At 39.2% G+C, this 16082-nt stretch overlaps 2 protein-coding genes across 2 annotated transcripts; both read right to left on the minus strand.

Moving 5' to 3' along the window:
• Positions 1 to 468: 468 nt before the first annotated feature.
• NUP35 (nucleoporin 35) lies at positions 469 to 8928 on the minus strand. The gene is made up of 9 exons (XM_080598922.1): positions 8765 to 8928; positions 8165 to 8335; positions 6205 to 6332; positions 4532 to 4592; positions 3787 to 3928; positions 3340 to 3409; positions 3124 to 3252; positions 1160 to 1324; positions 469 to 815 (listed from the first exon to the last, which is right to left on the minus strand). The coding sequence occupies exons 1-9, from the start codon at positions 8781 to 8783 to the stop codon at positions 738 to 740; spliced, it is 963 nt and encodes a 320-aa protein (XP_080455048.1). The 5' UTR covers positions 8784 to 8928; the 3' UTR covers positions 469 to 737.
• Positions 8929 to 8964: 36 nt separating this feature from the next.
• Positions 8965 to 15550, minus strand: DUSP19 (dual specificity phosphatase 19). Its single transcript, XM_080598923.1, has 4 exons — positions 15246 to 15550; positions 15119 to 15165; positions 13538 to 13690; positions 8965 to 10211 (listed from the first exon to the last, which is right to left on the minus strand). Exons 1-4 carry the CDS (start codon positions 15463 to 15465, stop codon positions 9990 to 9992), a joined length of 642 nt encoding a protein of 213 aa, XP_080455049.1. The 5' UTR covers positions 15466 to 15550; the 3' UTR covers positions 8965 to 9989.
• Between the last annotated feature and the right edge of the window lie 532 nt (positions 15551 to 16082).

Here is a 16082-nt window from a genome sequence, read left to right on the forward strand (position 1 = left end):
CCACAAGGAAATACCCATGGAGATAACTTACATAGGAATATGTAGTTTAAGCATTCTTACAAGTAAAAATACTGAAACCCGAACTAGTTTTAACACAGGTTGGTACTTCAATAAGATTCAACAGCATCTGCTCGGCTGATAAACACTTCTATAAAGATTAAGCAGCATCATACTATTAAGAGTAATGCAAACAGTATTTCCTAAAAGAACTAGAACTCATACTTCTCTAAAAAGAACCTAAGAAAACTTAACTTTACTTAGCTTTATTAATAAAAAAATTAAAATGTTGATGTGACATTTAGAACAAGATGTCAGATAATAGTAAAACAGCAATGAATCCAGACTAAAAAAGAATTAAAATCACATGTACTAAGAACCGTCCTTGTCCCCAGGAGCCAGCTGTAAATAGCATTCTTCCTGCAAGTAGCCCATCATCTTTACTGGGAAGTAATTCACAGAAAGTCATCACAGAGGAAAAGTCAGTGCTTATATTTTTACAATCATGCATTCAGAGCACAAACAGGAAACAAGCACTTATTTACACAGATTCAGTTTTTAAAACCATGTGTACATTGCCATCATTTAAAGTGCAAGCTACATGTCTGCTGAATTCCTTGAAGGCATAACAGGTGAGATGCAAATTAAAATACTGACACCAGTAGTTATACAACTAACCACTGATGACAGCAGCATATTTCAAACCCTGACCAACTCAGTATGTTACTTCCTCTTGTATATTACCAGCCAAACATATATTCCATTGCTTTAGATACAATACTTTCATCTTTCCTAGGCGTTTGTCTGTCAGAAACCACCTAGAATGCAAGGAAAAACAGCAAGAGAAAAAAAAAATCAGTTCATGTATAGTTAATTCTTTTTACACTTTTTTTTTTTTGTAATTTAAGTGTTACCATATATTGACAGATATCTAAGTTTCAAAAGTAGTTCTCAATCTCTGGAAAAGTGAAGAGTTTTGTTTTGTTTTTTTTTTTTTAAATGATTTTATAGGCCAAACTGACTAAGTTTGTACCTGTGCCACATCTTTACCCAGTCACTATAAGAACTGACAAGAAAAAGGCCCAAGGTCCCATTAAAGTCAATGTGTGTCACGCCTCACACATAACAGAAAAAACACACATTTCCGTTTCCCTTAAAATACCTGGTAGTCACTAGTGGAAGCTTTATATGCTGTTGCAAGAGGTCTCATTGTAGAAATTCTTGTAGTATTTGCAGGTTGTACTGGTGTGCCTACAGATTTTGTAGGTGGAGTGAAAACTGAAGACACTGAAGATGTAGAGCTTCTTTCAAAGTTTTCCATCACAGTCTAAAAAGAAGGTTAATGCAATATAAGCGAATATTTAACAGCAGCGTTTGTAAGTTTATCTAGAGTTGATAGAAACGTTCATGTGCCATAGAAAGCAATGAGTACACTTAAAGTGCCTGTCAGTAGAGAGCACAGAAGGTGCTTACATATAAAACTCCAAGCATTTTCCTAACCGCAGTTATGTGCATGTTGCATTATGTGCCACTGCAAAGTAAAGCTCATAATCCATTGGCTGCACTTACTAAACATCAGCCAAGTTTGAAATCATATATAGAAGAAAATACTGTAAAACTTGCAGCAAGCCTCGTCTTTTTCAGGCCCATTTGAATACAAGTAGCATAACATCCTCCTCCTAGATACTTCTAAAATATTTTACCTGTTCTATTTAGGAGAGCCTCCAAGTCTTTATGAACTTGTACCTTTTGGGTCAGATTCAGTTTACCAAGAAGTTTCATTTACTCCCCTTGGCAAATGCTACAAAATGGAGTCTTCAGGCTCCTTTTCTAAGCTCACATTTAGAAGGGAATGCACATGGAATGGAAGAGACAGCAAGCAACTTGATGTAAACTATGAATTCCACGAAGGATCCAGAGAAGACAAGATGGGAAAATGACAACCAATCAGGAGAGACCTGATTTATTGGATTTAGACTCAGTGGAGCATTCATACACAGCGTTCAACCAGCCTAAGGAAAGCAGAAATCCAGAAACACATGTGTCAGAAGAAAGCTTTCCAAAAATACTGGGTAGGATTAGCATCTAGCGTAGGTGGCTGCTGACTGCTCACTCATTTCCATGTGTTCCCCTCATGCTTATATCTACTTTTAAATCAGAAGCCCATACTGATATCAAATCCATCTTATTTACTTTTCAATTGAAAGGAAAAGTTTTACAGGCTAATGCCAAGCTCTCAATGGCTTAGTCTCCAGAATTCTCTTGTACCTCCACAGTACAGATTATGTTTGTTCATATTTTAAAGCAGACACTATACACAAGAGGCAATAAGAATTCAAAAACAAAGAAGAGATCAGATATCTGACAAATGTCCCAAATCATCACGTGTAGAGTTTCAGTTTACAGGAAATTCAGTCAGTGATACAAACTAGAAAGCAAAATATTAAATTAATAAGAAGAGAGAACAAAACCTCTACCATTAGAAGCCCATGGAGGAAAGTGGCACTGAACTATGTTTGTTTCTGAATTTTAAATCAATATAAGGAATGTTTCAATCTGATAAAAGATCAAGTAATTTCAAGCTCAATTTCTAGGACCTTCTTCTCAGAAGGTTTACAATTGAAAGCTTACATTACTCCTTAGCGTCACTTATCCTTAGAGTAGACCAAAAGAAAAATAGGGTTAGAACTGTGTTGCTAGCAAGTTTTCTGCCTAATGTACTAAGATAAACTAAAGAGTCAGCATCAGGCAAGTAGTCACATAAAAAGGAGTCAGAAGATTCAAGCGACAGCTGGGAGAAATAGCAGTCTTAATCCACCCTCACACATCTACCCCAGTCCCTCAATTGTCTCTATGTTACGGTTTCACTTTATCTTACACGGCAACACAACTCCATGCCTTATAGCTTCCATCCATCACAGATTTCCCATAACAATCCTTCTCAGCAGGTCATTTTGTTGACTAAGTAAGAAAAATTCAGGTAAGGTATAATAGACTATATGTAACAACTACATAATGCTTTGTTACTCAAACAAAAAAAAAATAAAATAAAGGGAGTGGAAGAAATAAAGAGGAATCTCAAAAGCAGAGTACCTTACATTTAAATGAGAGCAGTTGTTAACTTACTTTATCTATACAAGGTTTGACACCGATCATGATAGATTCACCAAAAATTCTTCCATCTTTGCTTAAGGCTTTTCGGGCTTGAAGCTTAGACTGATATCGAATATGCATCCAATTTCCTGTGTTGGACATCTACATGCGATTAAATGAAAAAAAATTGTGAGATTTAGCCTTTTTAAACGAGACAGTGTTTTCAGAAATAAGTTTCGAAAGACATACCACGTGCTTTAATATGTTTCCATACTGAGCAAACTGTAGAAGAATATATGAAGCAGACGCTTGAGGAAATCTGAAAGACAGGAAGAATTCTCCAAAAATTGAGTTGTTTAGGATTTTTGGTGCTAAAATGCAACTCTGTGAAGGGCTTTTAGAAATCCAGAACAGACCAATACGTTAAAACTGTTTTAGAAGCAGTAACTTGTGTAATGCTATCTTCTAGGCAATTTTACTTTGCCACACAAAATTGTAGAATGGTGCCTTTTCAACTTAAAATAATGATAATGCAGTTTAAGGTAACAGATATGTGCAACCACTGGCTTTAACCACAGCTGTACTTCCTGCATAACCCAGGATTGCCAGACAGTAACAATGTCCAAGTGCTACTTGTTCCCATACATTGCCAAGACTTTGCCCGTGATTCTCCTAATATTTGAGATATTAACTTACCCAAATACAGTTACCCATGTGTCATCAAGTTGATCTTCTGAAGTTAGGGAATCACCCTGAGTATAAAAAGGATCTAGCTGAGCAGGAGATAGAGTAGTCTTTCTAGGCTGTCCAATACTTGCAGGACTGAACATACTTGAAGCTGTTAAATTGAAATGGTACTGTTTAACAAATTATTTTTGCAAGACAACTTAGCTTAAAAGCCTCTACTAAAAGAATAAATTCAGTATCAAGTGTTTCACTTGTACATGAAAGAGGTTTGGTAGAGGTTTATTTGCAGACAGACAGTAAGTCAATCCAAACTTCATAACTGACAAGATACTACTAAGTTTTGTGACTAGTTACCTAGCTTCCTCCTTAACCCCTAAACAGCAGCAGATGAATACAGGTATCAAATAGGAACAATGCACCCAGAGTTAAGCTTCGCAAGAAGCCACAGGTTCATACAGAAACTATGAAGATGGAAGACCAGTCAATCTCTGCAGTTTAACTCAAGTATAAACACCTCTGTGCTCACTTCAGAAAGATTCTATATAAGGAGTAAGTAAAGCTGACAAACTCAACCAGTCTGAGTGGAAAAGAATTTCCTATCCACATCCACATACAATCTGAAAAGCTAGTTAAAAGAACAGATGCAGGTCCTTTGCAAATTAGCAAGGAGTTGGTGTAGTTTGGACATTGATGATTTTTGCCTACTAAGGAATGAATTAAGAAAGTAGATTGCCTATTTTGATAGAATATCTACCTGTTCCAGGGGTTGATGGCATATTTCCAACCAGCGGGCTCTGTGTTAGGGAAAAGCTGGCCTGCATTAAAAACACAGAAAGTAACAAATCATTCTTACTGGTACGCTTTTCAGACCAGAGATCTTTTTCAGGCAACTTAAGTGTCAGGCGGGAATATTAAGCCTGCCTTAAGTCAGGAGTAACTTAAGAGTAATAGCAGACATTTACATTTATATTTAACACAAAGTTCCTAAAGAAGCTATTTGACACCTTTTACATTCCAGCACCCAGGAGGCCTCAACTATTACATTCTGGAGTTTCCAACTGATCAGTAAGCCTTAAAATATGCAGTTAAATTTAAGCCTCTTATCAAGAGTTAAGTATTAGAGCGTATCGAAATGCAGACCAAGCTACTTCACATAAGGCAAGCAACACAAGCAACAGGATTGAAAGCATCTAGAGTATTTTATCTAACAAAAAAGCACTGCTGTTAGACGAGAAAAAAGGCTTACTTAAATTTAGGTCAAGCTTTAAGCATTGGAAAATTTGGTCAACAAACCCTTCGCTTAACACCAATCACATGTACTTGGTGAAGCTTAGTAACTTCTGGTATCAATATTCAGAAATGTTATACTTCATCTTTCTCAAAATAGGCATTTCACCACTGCTACCAGCCAGCAATTCACACTAAGTACATCCTAATGGAAAGGATGCCAGTATCATAAATTACCAGCATCTGATTTTCACCTTCTAAACAGCTAAGAACAATTGTAGTCATCACTACTTTCCCTCTAAACTATTTAGTGTCAAGTTTTAATTGCTAATAGTTTGAGGGGTTGCTTTTTGTGTTTTTGGTTTTTTTTTTTGTTTTTTTACAGAAACACAGAATTTCTATTTTTGAAACAATTTTAGCATATTTTTATCCTCAATCATGGCATATCTTAGAAAGAAGTTCCAATGAACTGCAGCACCTGTCAGCCCAGCCACGTGCATTCTCATTATTTTTTTGAAGTTAAATAGTCCTTTAACACAGTAAAGGATTCTCTCCCTCTTTGGAAAACTTTCAGAAGGCAAAATTCAATGAAAGGTCTACTCAACCAGTGAAAGGCCTTCTCCCTGCATCAACAGATGCATGTTCACTGACGCTAACCCACTAACGCTTGACTGCTCAGTTGAGGTAAGCAGCGGAGCTTATTATTAGCATAACCTTCTAGAAATTTTACTCATGTTCTTTTGAAGTTAACCCCACCCCCTCACCCAAATTTTGATCAGATATTTTACTCAGCATAAGTTTCCTTCTACCTTGGTAGCATTACCTCTGTTGCCTACTAAAAGAAAAAGAACACATATTTGGACCTTTCTGGCAATCAGCAGCTTAATAAATTGACAGGAAGGTGAAAAGCTGTAACAAGTTTGCATTTGTCACATACAAAGCACAACAGAAGAATGATTCCTATTTTTCTTTCTCTGCAGTCTATCGAAAAACCTTAACGACAGGAGATAGCTTATTACTTCACTTTACTACAATGGTTTATATAACTGAGAATTTAGAAAAGTGTCTGGTGAGTCTTCAGATCATGCTGTTACTTAATTCAGTTATTTTGTGTGCCTGTTCCTCTGTACTCTGAGAGATGCAGTCATGGAGCTATCTCACATCTTCTGCTAAGAAAAAGGCAGTACTTAAAACACTTACTGGTCTTCTTGAGGTTAGCGGTGTAGATCCAAGCCCAGGACTAGATAATTCATCATATATGCTTCTAACTGGTGGAGCACCGCTTTTATCTTTGTGCGTAGGGACTACTGGCTGTGGGGGAGAGCCACCTGCAATTAAAAGAATAAAATGAAAAATGTAAGAAAACTTGTAATTTTAGTCTAGGGCTAATTGTTCTGGGAAGTTCAACAGAAATTTAGTCATGACAGACTTGATTCTTTCACTAGGAGTTAATACAAGCTGACCAAACTGTTCATGTTTGAATGTTCTGTGCAAGAATACCACCTATTTACCAGAAACTGTCTCTTTACAGAAATATCATTTAAAACTTTTAGATCTCTGGATACCAACCACACTTGATTAAACGCGACACATTCACTACTTGTACGCACTTGCTCTTTATGAGCAGTTCTGAGCATAGCTACATTTTTCTATTCTGAGGCAGATTAGTAATAGAGCTTCATTGTTTCAAAGAATGATGTCTTGTAGCAGAGATGAAAAAGCATGGTTTAAGACTTAAGGGGGCATACTACATGCTAAAGAATCATACGAAGAAGTTCACAAATATTGCACATGCCATCACAATCCCGCTGTCCAAACTCTATATTTAATATGAAACTTCATTAGAAAGAAAAGCGTAAGCTCTTGAAAGCAGGAACTACCTTGCATTTGGACAGGATGAAGTTAAGTAAACTAATCTCTCTTTTTTCTTATATTTATCCTAGGGCTTCCAGCATACCAGAGAATTACACTGACTGAAATATTTTTGTATGTACCTTTGAATACGTTGTGTAGGTTTACCCCAGAAAAAGCAGTTTGAACTAACAGTTTTTACTTACAGAAAAAAAAATATGTCACTTATGCTTTTCAGAAGTACTTTTCAATCCTTAACTCTGAGCTTCAGTACTCTCTCAATAGTGTAACACACGCAAGAACTGCTATACTGCATTAATAAAGCACTCCACCCTCAAGGCCTAAGTTCAAACCATGTACTTAACCACTCATTTTGGTTAGTGTCTTATTCATTCCTCCTTTTCTATAACTGAAACTCTGTGGCTGTAATAATCCCTTTTAAAAAATTATTAGGCCAAATACACACAAAATAATCATATGCCCAAGTTTCCTAAGAGGCTTGTATTCAAGGAGAATAAACAAACCAAAAGTAGGAAAACAACAGACAACCAATCCTACTATGAAACTGAAAGAAAAAGATCGTCTCGGAGTACTTTCACCTTAGATTTCTTTCAAAAGAACCAGCACACTAAGACCACCTCATATTTATATTAGGCCCAATAATTTATTACAAAAGCCAACACCACCCATGATACAGAAGACAGCGTTACAACTATTACTTCATTCCTCTATGAAACTGACATGTAATGACATCATCCCTGAAGCACAGGTAAAAAAAAATTCTTCTGCATCTACTTCTGGGAAATATCACTACTCCAACCCAATTACAGCAGACACTAATAGTGTAAAATTAAATCACTACATACTAATTATTTCTTAATTTTTCTCTTTCCAGTTTTTTTAAGTCTGAAAACTAAAAAAAGGCTTTCTAGAATTCATTGTAAAGAAATCAGCTACTTCCACAAGCCACTTGTACAAGTTAGCAAGCACATCTTTCTGCTTCAAGCAAAGAAAACATTGATAGCTCTACATACAATCAACCTGTAAAGAGATATATAAACTGAGTTTATGTTAGGCAAGGCTCATGTTACCTTCCCTGTAAAAGCAACTGTTTCTGGTACCAAAGCTTCTATGTTTAAAGCATTTATTAATCTTAAGTCTACTTTAAAGAACTTTGACAAACTTTATTGAACGTACATGAACTCAGCATTAAGCAAATTATAAAGCCTGCAACAGTCATGCTGAGCAGTAAGATGAACCGATTTTTTTTTCTTTCGGGATAAATGTTCAGCATTTTGTGAGCCCTGACCTGCAAGCAGAGGAGATCTCATTTCCATTACGCCAACAGAAGGGCCGCTCAAGGAGCGGGGCTGCGGAGTCACCGGAGCAGGTAGGTCTCCCATCAGGAACCCGGGGAGGAACTGAGCGCTGGCTCCTGGCTTGGGAGACGTGGGGGAGCCCAGAGTCATCGGCTCAGCTCCTGTTGTAACGCAAACGAGAGTTAAAAACATTGAGGAAGCCAAATGGTCTAGACCATTGCATTGCTTAATCAGCGGTTCTATTTAAAATAGAAGAACATACAGCGAGTAAGGCGCTGCAACTTCGCCTACTTGAAACATAACTTATCTCAGTCTTTTATTTTTAAGAACAGCACGAACCGCCGCGCTGAGACACTGTTCCTAACAAACATCGCTGTGGTGGCACGTTGTTTTAGGGGTGTTTGTTACACGAAGTGAAATCCTGACGAGCCCGGCCTCCCACTCCGCCTGGCCCGGGCCCACCGCGCCCACCTCGCCGCTTCCCCTCAGCCCAGCCGCCGCGGCCAGGCTTGCGGCCCCCCGCAGCCTCCCGGAGGACGGGGAGAGAAGGGAAAGGAGCAAAGAGGGTCGGAGGCAGCCCCGCAGCTCACCTGCGGTCGGCGGCTCCATGGCGGAGGCGGCGGGAAAGGGCCGGCGGCGGCAGCGCTTTCAAACGGGCCGGCCCTTCCTCCCGCCGTCACTTCCGAGCCGCCCGGCCGCCATCTTGTGCCGGGTCCGCCTCCCGACTGAGGGACGGGGGGGGCGTCCCTTCGCCTTCAGCCCGTTAACACAGAACAGCCACACGCAGTGCTTTTCTTCTATTATTTTATTGTGTATCAACATATCCAACCATTTAGAACTGGCGTGAAGGCCACAAAAATACAGCTATTAATAACGTCTTTTTTTTTTTAACAGATTCTGTGGTGTGGTTTTGTGTTTTTTTTTTTTTTCCACACATAAACTTAAGGCGCTTTTTCCAGCCTGAGATCTGTCAGGATGGTAAGAAGAAAAATAAACCAGTGCCATCTATCCTATGGTGTCTGTACTTTATATGTGACGTGCAATAGAGTGAGGGGACAGCAGTGGAGGACTGAATGCAAAGACAAGGCAGTAGCAGGGAGATAGAAACGTTCTTCATATCTCCACTGAATTACCAAAAAAAAAAAAAAAACCTGATAGCTTGGTTCCCACCACTTCACAAACGTCACAAGTCACTGCTTGATAGGAAATAGTAGAAAGAAATGAAGCATTAAAGCATCCTACACCTTTTTACTTCCATCAAAAGACCATCTGTTTTAATTTCTAAAAATATTTAATGGTTGGCTAGCCCACAGAAAGTAATAAAATCCTTTTTAGTTGCACTATCAATTTAAGATCCAATAGCAAGGTACTTTATTATATGAACATCTTATTATCTAGATTTTACAACCAACTAGGATGGATAAAGATTTGGTTTAGCATTAAAGAAAATAGGGCAACTTTATTATCTCAGTTAAGATATTATTTCCTTTCTCTACTGCCTACATTCTCTGATGGTTCAATAAAAAATTAAAAAAAAAAATCTCTTTATTCTACTATTGCAAAGAAAAATTATCTTTTATCCTTGCTCTAGGAAAAGCTTGCTCTTGGGCTAAATCATCTCTCAAATCAGTGTAGTACCATATGGCCTTTAGACTAGATGCTGAAAAACGGGGACAGAAGGGTGAACACAGGGGAAAAAAAAACATAAAGAGTTTAAAATGCACCTGTGAAAGGGGACTGCAAAACGAGAGATTGAAGTACAACCAGCATCTGGTACTGTATAGTCAGAACAGATTGTTTCACTTCACCCTTTGATCAGTCGTGATCATCTATGCTTCCATTTGCCTTTATATTCTGTTCTTCGTACTTGTGAAGCTGTTCCATGAAGCCAGGATTTGGACAAACAGCAGGCCTTGCACTTTTCACCAAGGAATAGGCTCTAGCAAAACTCAGTCTTTCTGAATTCATCAGAAAACCGATGACTATTGCTGCTGCACGAGAGACTCCTGCATTACAGTGGACCAGCACCACACCATCCTTCAAAAAATAAATGAAACATTAGTTGGGATATTCATTAAGTAGATAACAACAAGAAACATTATAGCAGAGGAACTTTATTTACAATCTATTCAAATTTATTAAAAGTTCCTTGCTGAGCTCAAAGCAAATATATATACATATAGACAACTCAAAAAACAGATATATGAGCCCAAATTGAATATTTCTGTAATCAAGGCCACTTTATAATTACCAAATACTTCAGATCTAACTAATGTTTCAGAACTAAAAAGCATTCCTGTGTCCCTTTGCCCAACACCTTCCAACTGCCCCCTCACGTAAAAACCAAATCACAGATACCTGGGATACTAAGATCCTTGATCTACTTGGGTGCTAACTTTACAATTTATTTTATTTGCAATATGGAAAGGAACTTAACTCTATCTTGTTACCAGGTTAAAAATACAGAAAGGCAGCAAACAGCTAGGCACAGAGGCAGATATTAGAACATCCTGTAGTTTCAGTCACACGCTTCTTGCATACTCTGGACTTCTTCAGTGAAGATTCTGGGTAAGCAGGATCATGCATAGGAATAGAAAAATCAGAAAAGATATCGTGTGATTTGCAACAGATCTCCACCTCACCATCGCACTGCTGATACAATTGTAGTGGTTGGTACAGCTGGCTCAACTATGGTCCCTTGCCTGGGGACTAAGGTGCAAAATCCAACACTACTGAGCTTCTTGTCAATTCAAAAATGTTTCTCCTGGTGGTTAAAATCAGGCTTAGCCTGTATTATATACAGAATTAGTATTATTAGCCTACTTAAAAATTTCTCACACAATCTTTGAGACACCTGAATGACTCAAAAGATGCTGCAAGTTCCATTACAAAATACTGAACACAAAGACATCTAGATAATCTAGTGTGGCTTCATACACATTTCCAGTACCCAGGCTCTGTGACCTTGTCGTGGTTGTGTGCCAGACTATGGCCTGGCAAAGGCTTGGCCTGAACTGTTTGCCAAACACCACTTTTCAACAGCAACAACAACAAAATCATGAGCATCTCCATATTCTGAATAAAAATATTAAAACACGATACAACCTGCTCAGATATTTGAGGCTACACAAATATATTCTAGATATAAACAGCCTGCTCTGTCTGTCCTTAACATGCACAAATTATTCAATGGACATGTTGCCCAAAGGAAAAAAAGATGTTGTAGCCAACAGGGCTGCAAGAACTTTATGATTTATGTCACAGAGCTGGGAGTTCCAGTTACCTGGTGTATTAATGTACACACAGAGCAGAAAATGGTTCCTGCTCCAAAAATCTTCCAGTTTAAAAAATAAGACCAAGTATGAGTTTTATTATCCTTGTTGATGAAATGCTAAGCTGAGAGGAGAGGAATGACTTGCTCAAGTTAACACAGTAAGATAGATTATGGTGGAGCTAGGAACTGAATCTAAGCTTGTGCATCCCAGCAAAATGAATCACAAACCCACTCTTTTTTCGCAATGGAAATCACATCCCCTTCACATCACCTGCTGGAAACTGTAACCTTCATTCACTTGCTCACATTCATAGGGGTGTGTTTCCTAATCACACAGACTGTAGCACAGTAGAAGGCAGACTTCTGCATGTACTTCCCCTCATGTAGGAATTGTCACTGGCAACCTGTAATCCACTGTCTCCTTTACAAAAATAAACCATTAAAATTACTGTTATGCTACAGCTAATGAAGCAATTACTCCAGTTTAACCACTGTAGATCCGGAGTAGTTTTTACTGATTTAATCAGTTTTTAGTGATTTTACTCAGAAAAATATTATTTTAATGATTTTTTTTTTCCAGGCAAACCTACCATAATTGAGATGAATATCTTGCAGTGGCACTGAAGATAAAAAATAAGCATTGAAAGTTATCCATTTTTTTTCTTTGTAGAGTTCATGCTTTATTTTCCACGTTCACATTGCTTTAAAGTTTCTATTTATGCCTACTTTGTTATACATTGCCAAAAATTATATAATGATATCCACAGAGTAGACTTGAAAACATGGGCAATCACATTAAATCAAATATAATACTGAGCACATTCATTTTTCCTTGCTAAACCCTGTTGCTTATTTATATGAAGTTGAATTTGGCACATAATTCTTGACTAATTTTGAATTATATATGAGCAATATGATTTGACACAGGTCACCATGTCATGGAAAATCTGCCTGCCAATTTGCAGCCTAGAGGAAGAGGTGAGCTCTGATCAGTATCAGAATTTGTACCGTGATGTCTACAGACTCAAGCAGTTAACAGTTTTAGAAAACTCGATCCTGTTACAAGTACCAGCTGTCAGCAACTTACTGAACAGTGCATGCTTTATTTACATTCTCTAATTTAAATGCTCTCACACTACTTTATTATTAACAATATTTTAGTAATAATTTCTTATATAGCATGTTTTCTCACCAGAGAAGGGTCTCTTCCTCTGCCACCTCAGATGAAACAGGAGTACCTCTTTGTAATTACTTACACAAAATAGCACTTCATGCTACGCTTTATCAAAAGGACTTTTAACACCAGCTTGACAAAGCAAATAAAGTGATTCAAAAACATCTGGAGATTTGCCCCCACACTACTGTCATATGCTTCATGAACTGACCTTGCAGAACATCTATTCCATCAACTACCTGATCTTTCGAGTAACTTTTTCATTACAAAACTACTGATATTTCTGTAAAAAAATCAGGAAAACCGCCTAGTTTACAAAATAGTAACTGGAACATAAATATCAGAAGCAGAAAACAACACCATGCAGTTATGAATGGCAAGTCTCGTTTAGAAATGAAGTGGAAACCGTAACAAGAAACTTTGAATTGGTCATTGACAACGTGTATCACATAGCTTATAAATGATATATGAGAGGAAAGAACATTGTGTGACACAAAGCAAGCTGGGGCAAGATTATCTTCTTTTATCTCAAGCTATGTAAGTAATGAATATGGTAGATATCGTAAAATAAGGTACAGTAACATCTGGTTGTCACATCATTGTGTTTAAAACAAACAATGGTTGTTACAAATTATACAGTAAACCCAAATATAACAAGTAAGAGTCAGGGATAGTCTCGGCTATATGCAGGGCTGCCAAGCAACCCCAAATGCAGTCCCATCATGTTATTTCCTATGCTATGTCTTTTTTTTTCAGCAGTTAAAATCGCTGGTTGGCTCCAAGCCTACTAATGCATTCTCTGACAGTCTTGGTACATAACTGTATGTGGATGCATGGTTTTTGACAGAAGAAGCCGCTTTAGATTTCAAATAAGGAAATAAATAACTAATAGCATTAGTTATTGACATACTGTACCTGGATCTTGGCCTTCTCAATAAACTCAAAACATTCTGGGAAATAGGAGGTGATATCAGTTTCTGGGATGTCCAGAATAGAAATGGTCTTGTATATAAAGTCATTAACGAAGGCATTTTGGACTCCATATGCCACATTTAGAATATGCGTAACCTAAGTTAAAAAAAAAAAAAAAAGGCATTTTCTAAAGACAGCAAGCAAAATGAGCAGTAACAATGGTAAATAATTCTTTGTGTAAGTTACAATCTGTATATGTCTAATCACATTGGTCAGTTTTACATACATATGACGTGCTTTTCTACAAGTTTTACTATGAGTTAAAATATAGCACAACACACACACACATATATATATATATGTATATTGTACTAAATTTCACTTTAATTGAAACAAACTGTCAATTACCATCCAGGCAACAGGGGTATTTCAAGTCTTCATACCTACTGAAGCTATTTCAAGTCTTAGTTTTCATTTATTTAATGTCTGTGTGGGTATTCAAGATCCATTTCAGTTTACAAGTAGGAATCATGTGATTCAGCACTGCAGTTTAAACAACTCAGGATGGAACAGAAGTTCTGTTTTACAGTACAGACACACTGTCCAACGGGAAAAAAATAAATATCAATTTGTAAAAAAAGTTTTTAGGTATACTGAATGTGACAGTCAACATATTGCGGGGAAATGCCAAGAAATTTCAAGTGACCATAAATACCTCAATAGTCACAGATGACTCTTAACACCTCAACATTTAGTACCACAGCAAGGAAGACCTGCTGTCAATCTGGTCAGCGAGCTTTAAACCTCCTGCTACAAACCATGTGCTTGAAGAGTTTTCCTTTCCCTCTCAAGACAAATGAGAGGACATGAAAAGATCTGTGCTCACCCAAATACAGAGACTGAAGGAAGGATTTTCAGCAGAAAAGAGAGATGTCAGTCCACAGGTGCATGATAAAACAGAAAGCAATGGGAGAGCACAGATCACCCAATGATTCCCCAGATTTAAAGCCTGCCCAAACCCATCAGCCTAATGTTTGTGCTGAGTTACCCACACTGTTTGCCGGAGCACAAGGATCTCCAAGTAAACTATACCTGCACTTGGCAGAAGACACCGAGTCTGGCCTCCTGCCATCTGTGCTCTGTTCAGGGTAGGGCCAGCTTGTGGATTATTTTAATTTACTCTGAACTGATGTTTAGATGGCAATAGATGCCAGACTGGTGCATTCCCTGCCCTGCTGAACTGTCCATAGGCCATATCACCCCGTTACTCTGAAAAGACCGGACTTGAGGACAAGCTTGGAGCTATTGCTTTGTTTTCCTTGTTCCAGCAGCCGCTGTAAGGCCGTGGATCTGGTTCTGCTCAGCATCCAAACCATGAACACACACAGGGCAATGAGGAATTCACTTGTCACCAGAGTACAAGTTGTGTAGCGGAACACTCTGGCTTCTTGCGAAGCCCTGAGGCATGGAGCAGCTGCGAGCGACTGCCTTTTACAAGGACTAGTAACTCGAAGTTACTCGAGGACACCTCAGCATTTCCAACTCGAAAATAACCATCCGCGGCCCGCCTTGGCGCGACGTTACCTTGTGCTTGGTGAGGGTGTCCAGATCGTGAGCGGCGTCCTGCGACCCTGCGAAGAGAGCGAGCCCGTTGCCACCGCCGCCGCTCACCTCACGCCCCCTCCGCGGCCGCCCCTCGCCCCGCACTCACCCAGCAGCAGCCACGGCCGCACGGCGCCGACCTGCAGGTCGCAGCTCAGGTCCCGCACGAAGCCGCCGCCCGGCAGCGCCTCCTCCTCCTCGGACACCTGCAGGCAGGCGCCCCGCCACGTCTCGACCAGCCGCCTGCCCGTCAGCGTCGTCACCCGCGTGCGCTGCTGCCGCAGGTTGGCCCTGGAGAAGCTCCGGATCTCCTGGGCGAGGGACTGCATGGCACCGGCACCCGGCTGCCCGCCGCTCGGCCCGACCCGGCCCGGCTCGGCCCCGGGGCGGTGCCTGGGCGCACAGTTGCACCGCCCCCGTTGCCGCCATTGCCGCCCGCCCGGCCCCGCCCGGCCGCGCTGAGGGAATGTGTGCGCCTCCCCCGGCCAAACCTTGCCTCGCTGCATGGGAAGCAAGAAAAATGTACCGTGAACGGTTAAATGGGAAATACGGGAATGAAATCATGGGCTAGTAACCAAAGAGTAATCAAAATCAGCCTCTTAGGTGAAGAGCCAAATGAAGGAGGCAACAGGAAGCTTTCTTCCCTTCTGTTTGTTCCGAAGCCACTTAATGCCCGTGTGTTTCTGTACTCTATGTTAGACAGTACATATAGTATATACATGACATATAACGCTAAATACAGTTATAAACAACAGTAAATATAGTGTTATGTGTGACATTTTTATTCATAAAGTTACATGGTATTGCCATTAACTTAGATTGTGCCCAAAATTCACGTCAGTTTGTTTTTTTTTTTTAAATCCTCCATATTAGTTAATAGGATAAAGTTGCATAAATTACAGTACGTCCCCTCTGATGTTAAAATATCCATAAATATCCTTGTGCT

This window comes from Anser brachyrhynchus (genome assembly GCF_964034855.1).
Source record: "Anser brachyrhynchus genome assembly, chromosome: 7".
Taxonomy (NCBI): Eukaryota; Metazoa; Chordata; class Aves; order Anseriformes; family Anatidae; genus Anser; species Anser brachyrhynchus.

Bases quoted from the DNA above. Each gene is read 5' to 3' on its own strand.
- NUP35 (XM_080598922.1), bottom strand. The intron at 4,593-6,204 runs GTAAGTGTTTTA...TTTTTAATGCAG, and splicing joins CGCTAACCTCAAGAAGACCA to GCCAGCTTTTCCCTAACACA. The intron at 3,253-3,339 runs GTATGTCTTTCG...AATCGCATGTAG, and splicing joins GAAACATATTAAAGCACGTG to ATGTCCAACACAGGAAATTG.
- DUSP19 (XM_080598923.1), bottom strand. From the start codon at position 15,465: ATGCAGTCCCTCGCCCAGGAGATCCGGAGCTTCTCCAGGGCCAACCTG. The intron at 13,691-15,118 runs GTAACGTCGCGC...TTTTTAACTTAG, and splicing joins ACACCCTCACCAAGCACAAG to GTTACGCATATTCTAAATGT. The intron at 10,212-13,537 runs GTACAGTATGTC...TATTTTTTGAAG, and splicing joins TTGAGAAGGCCAAGATCCAG to GATGGTGTGGTGCTGGTCCA.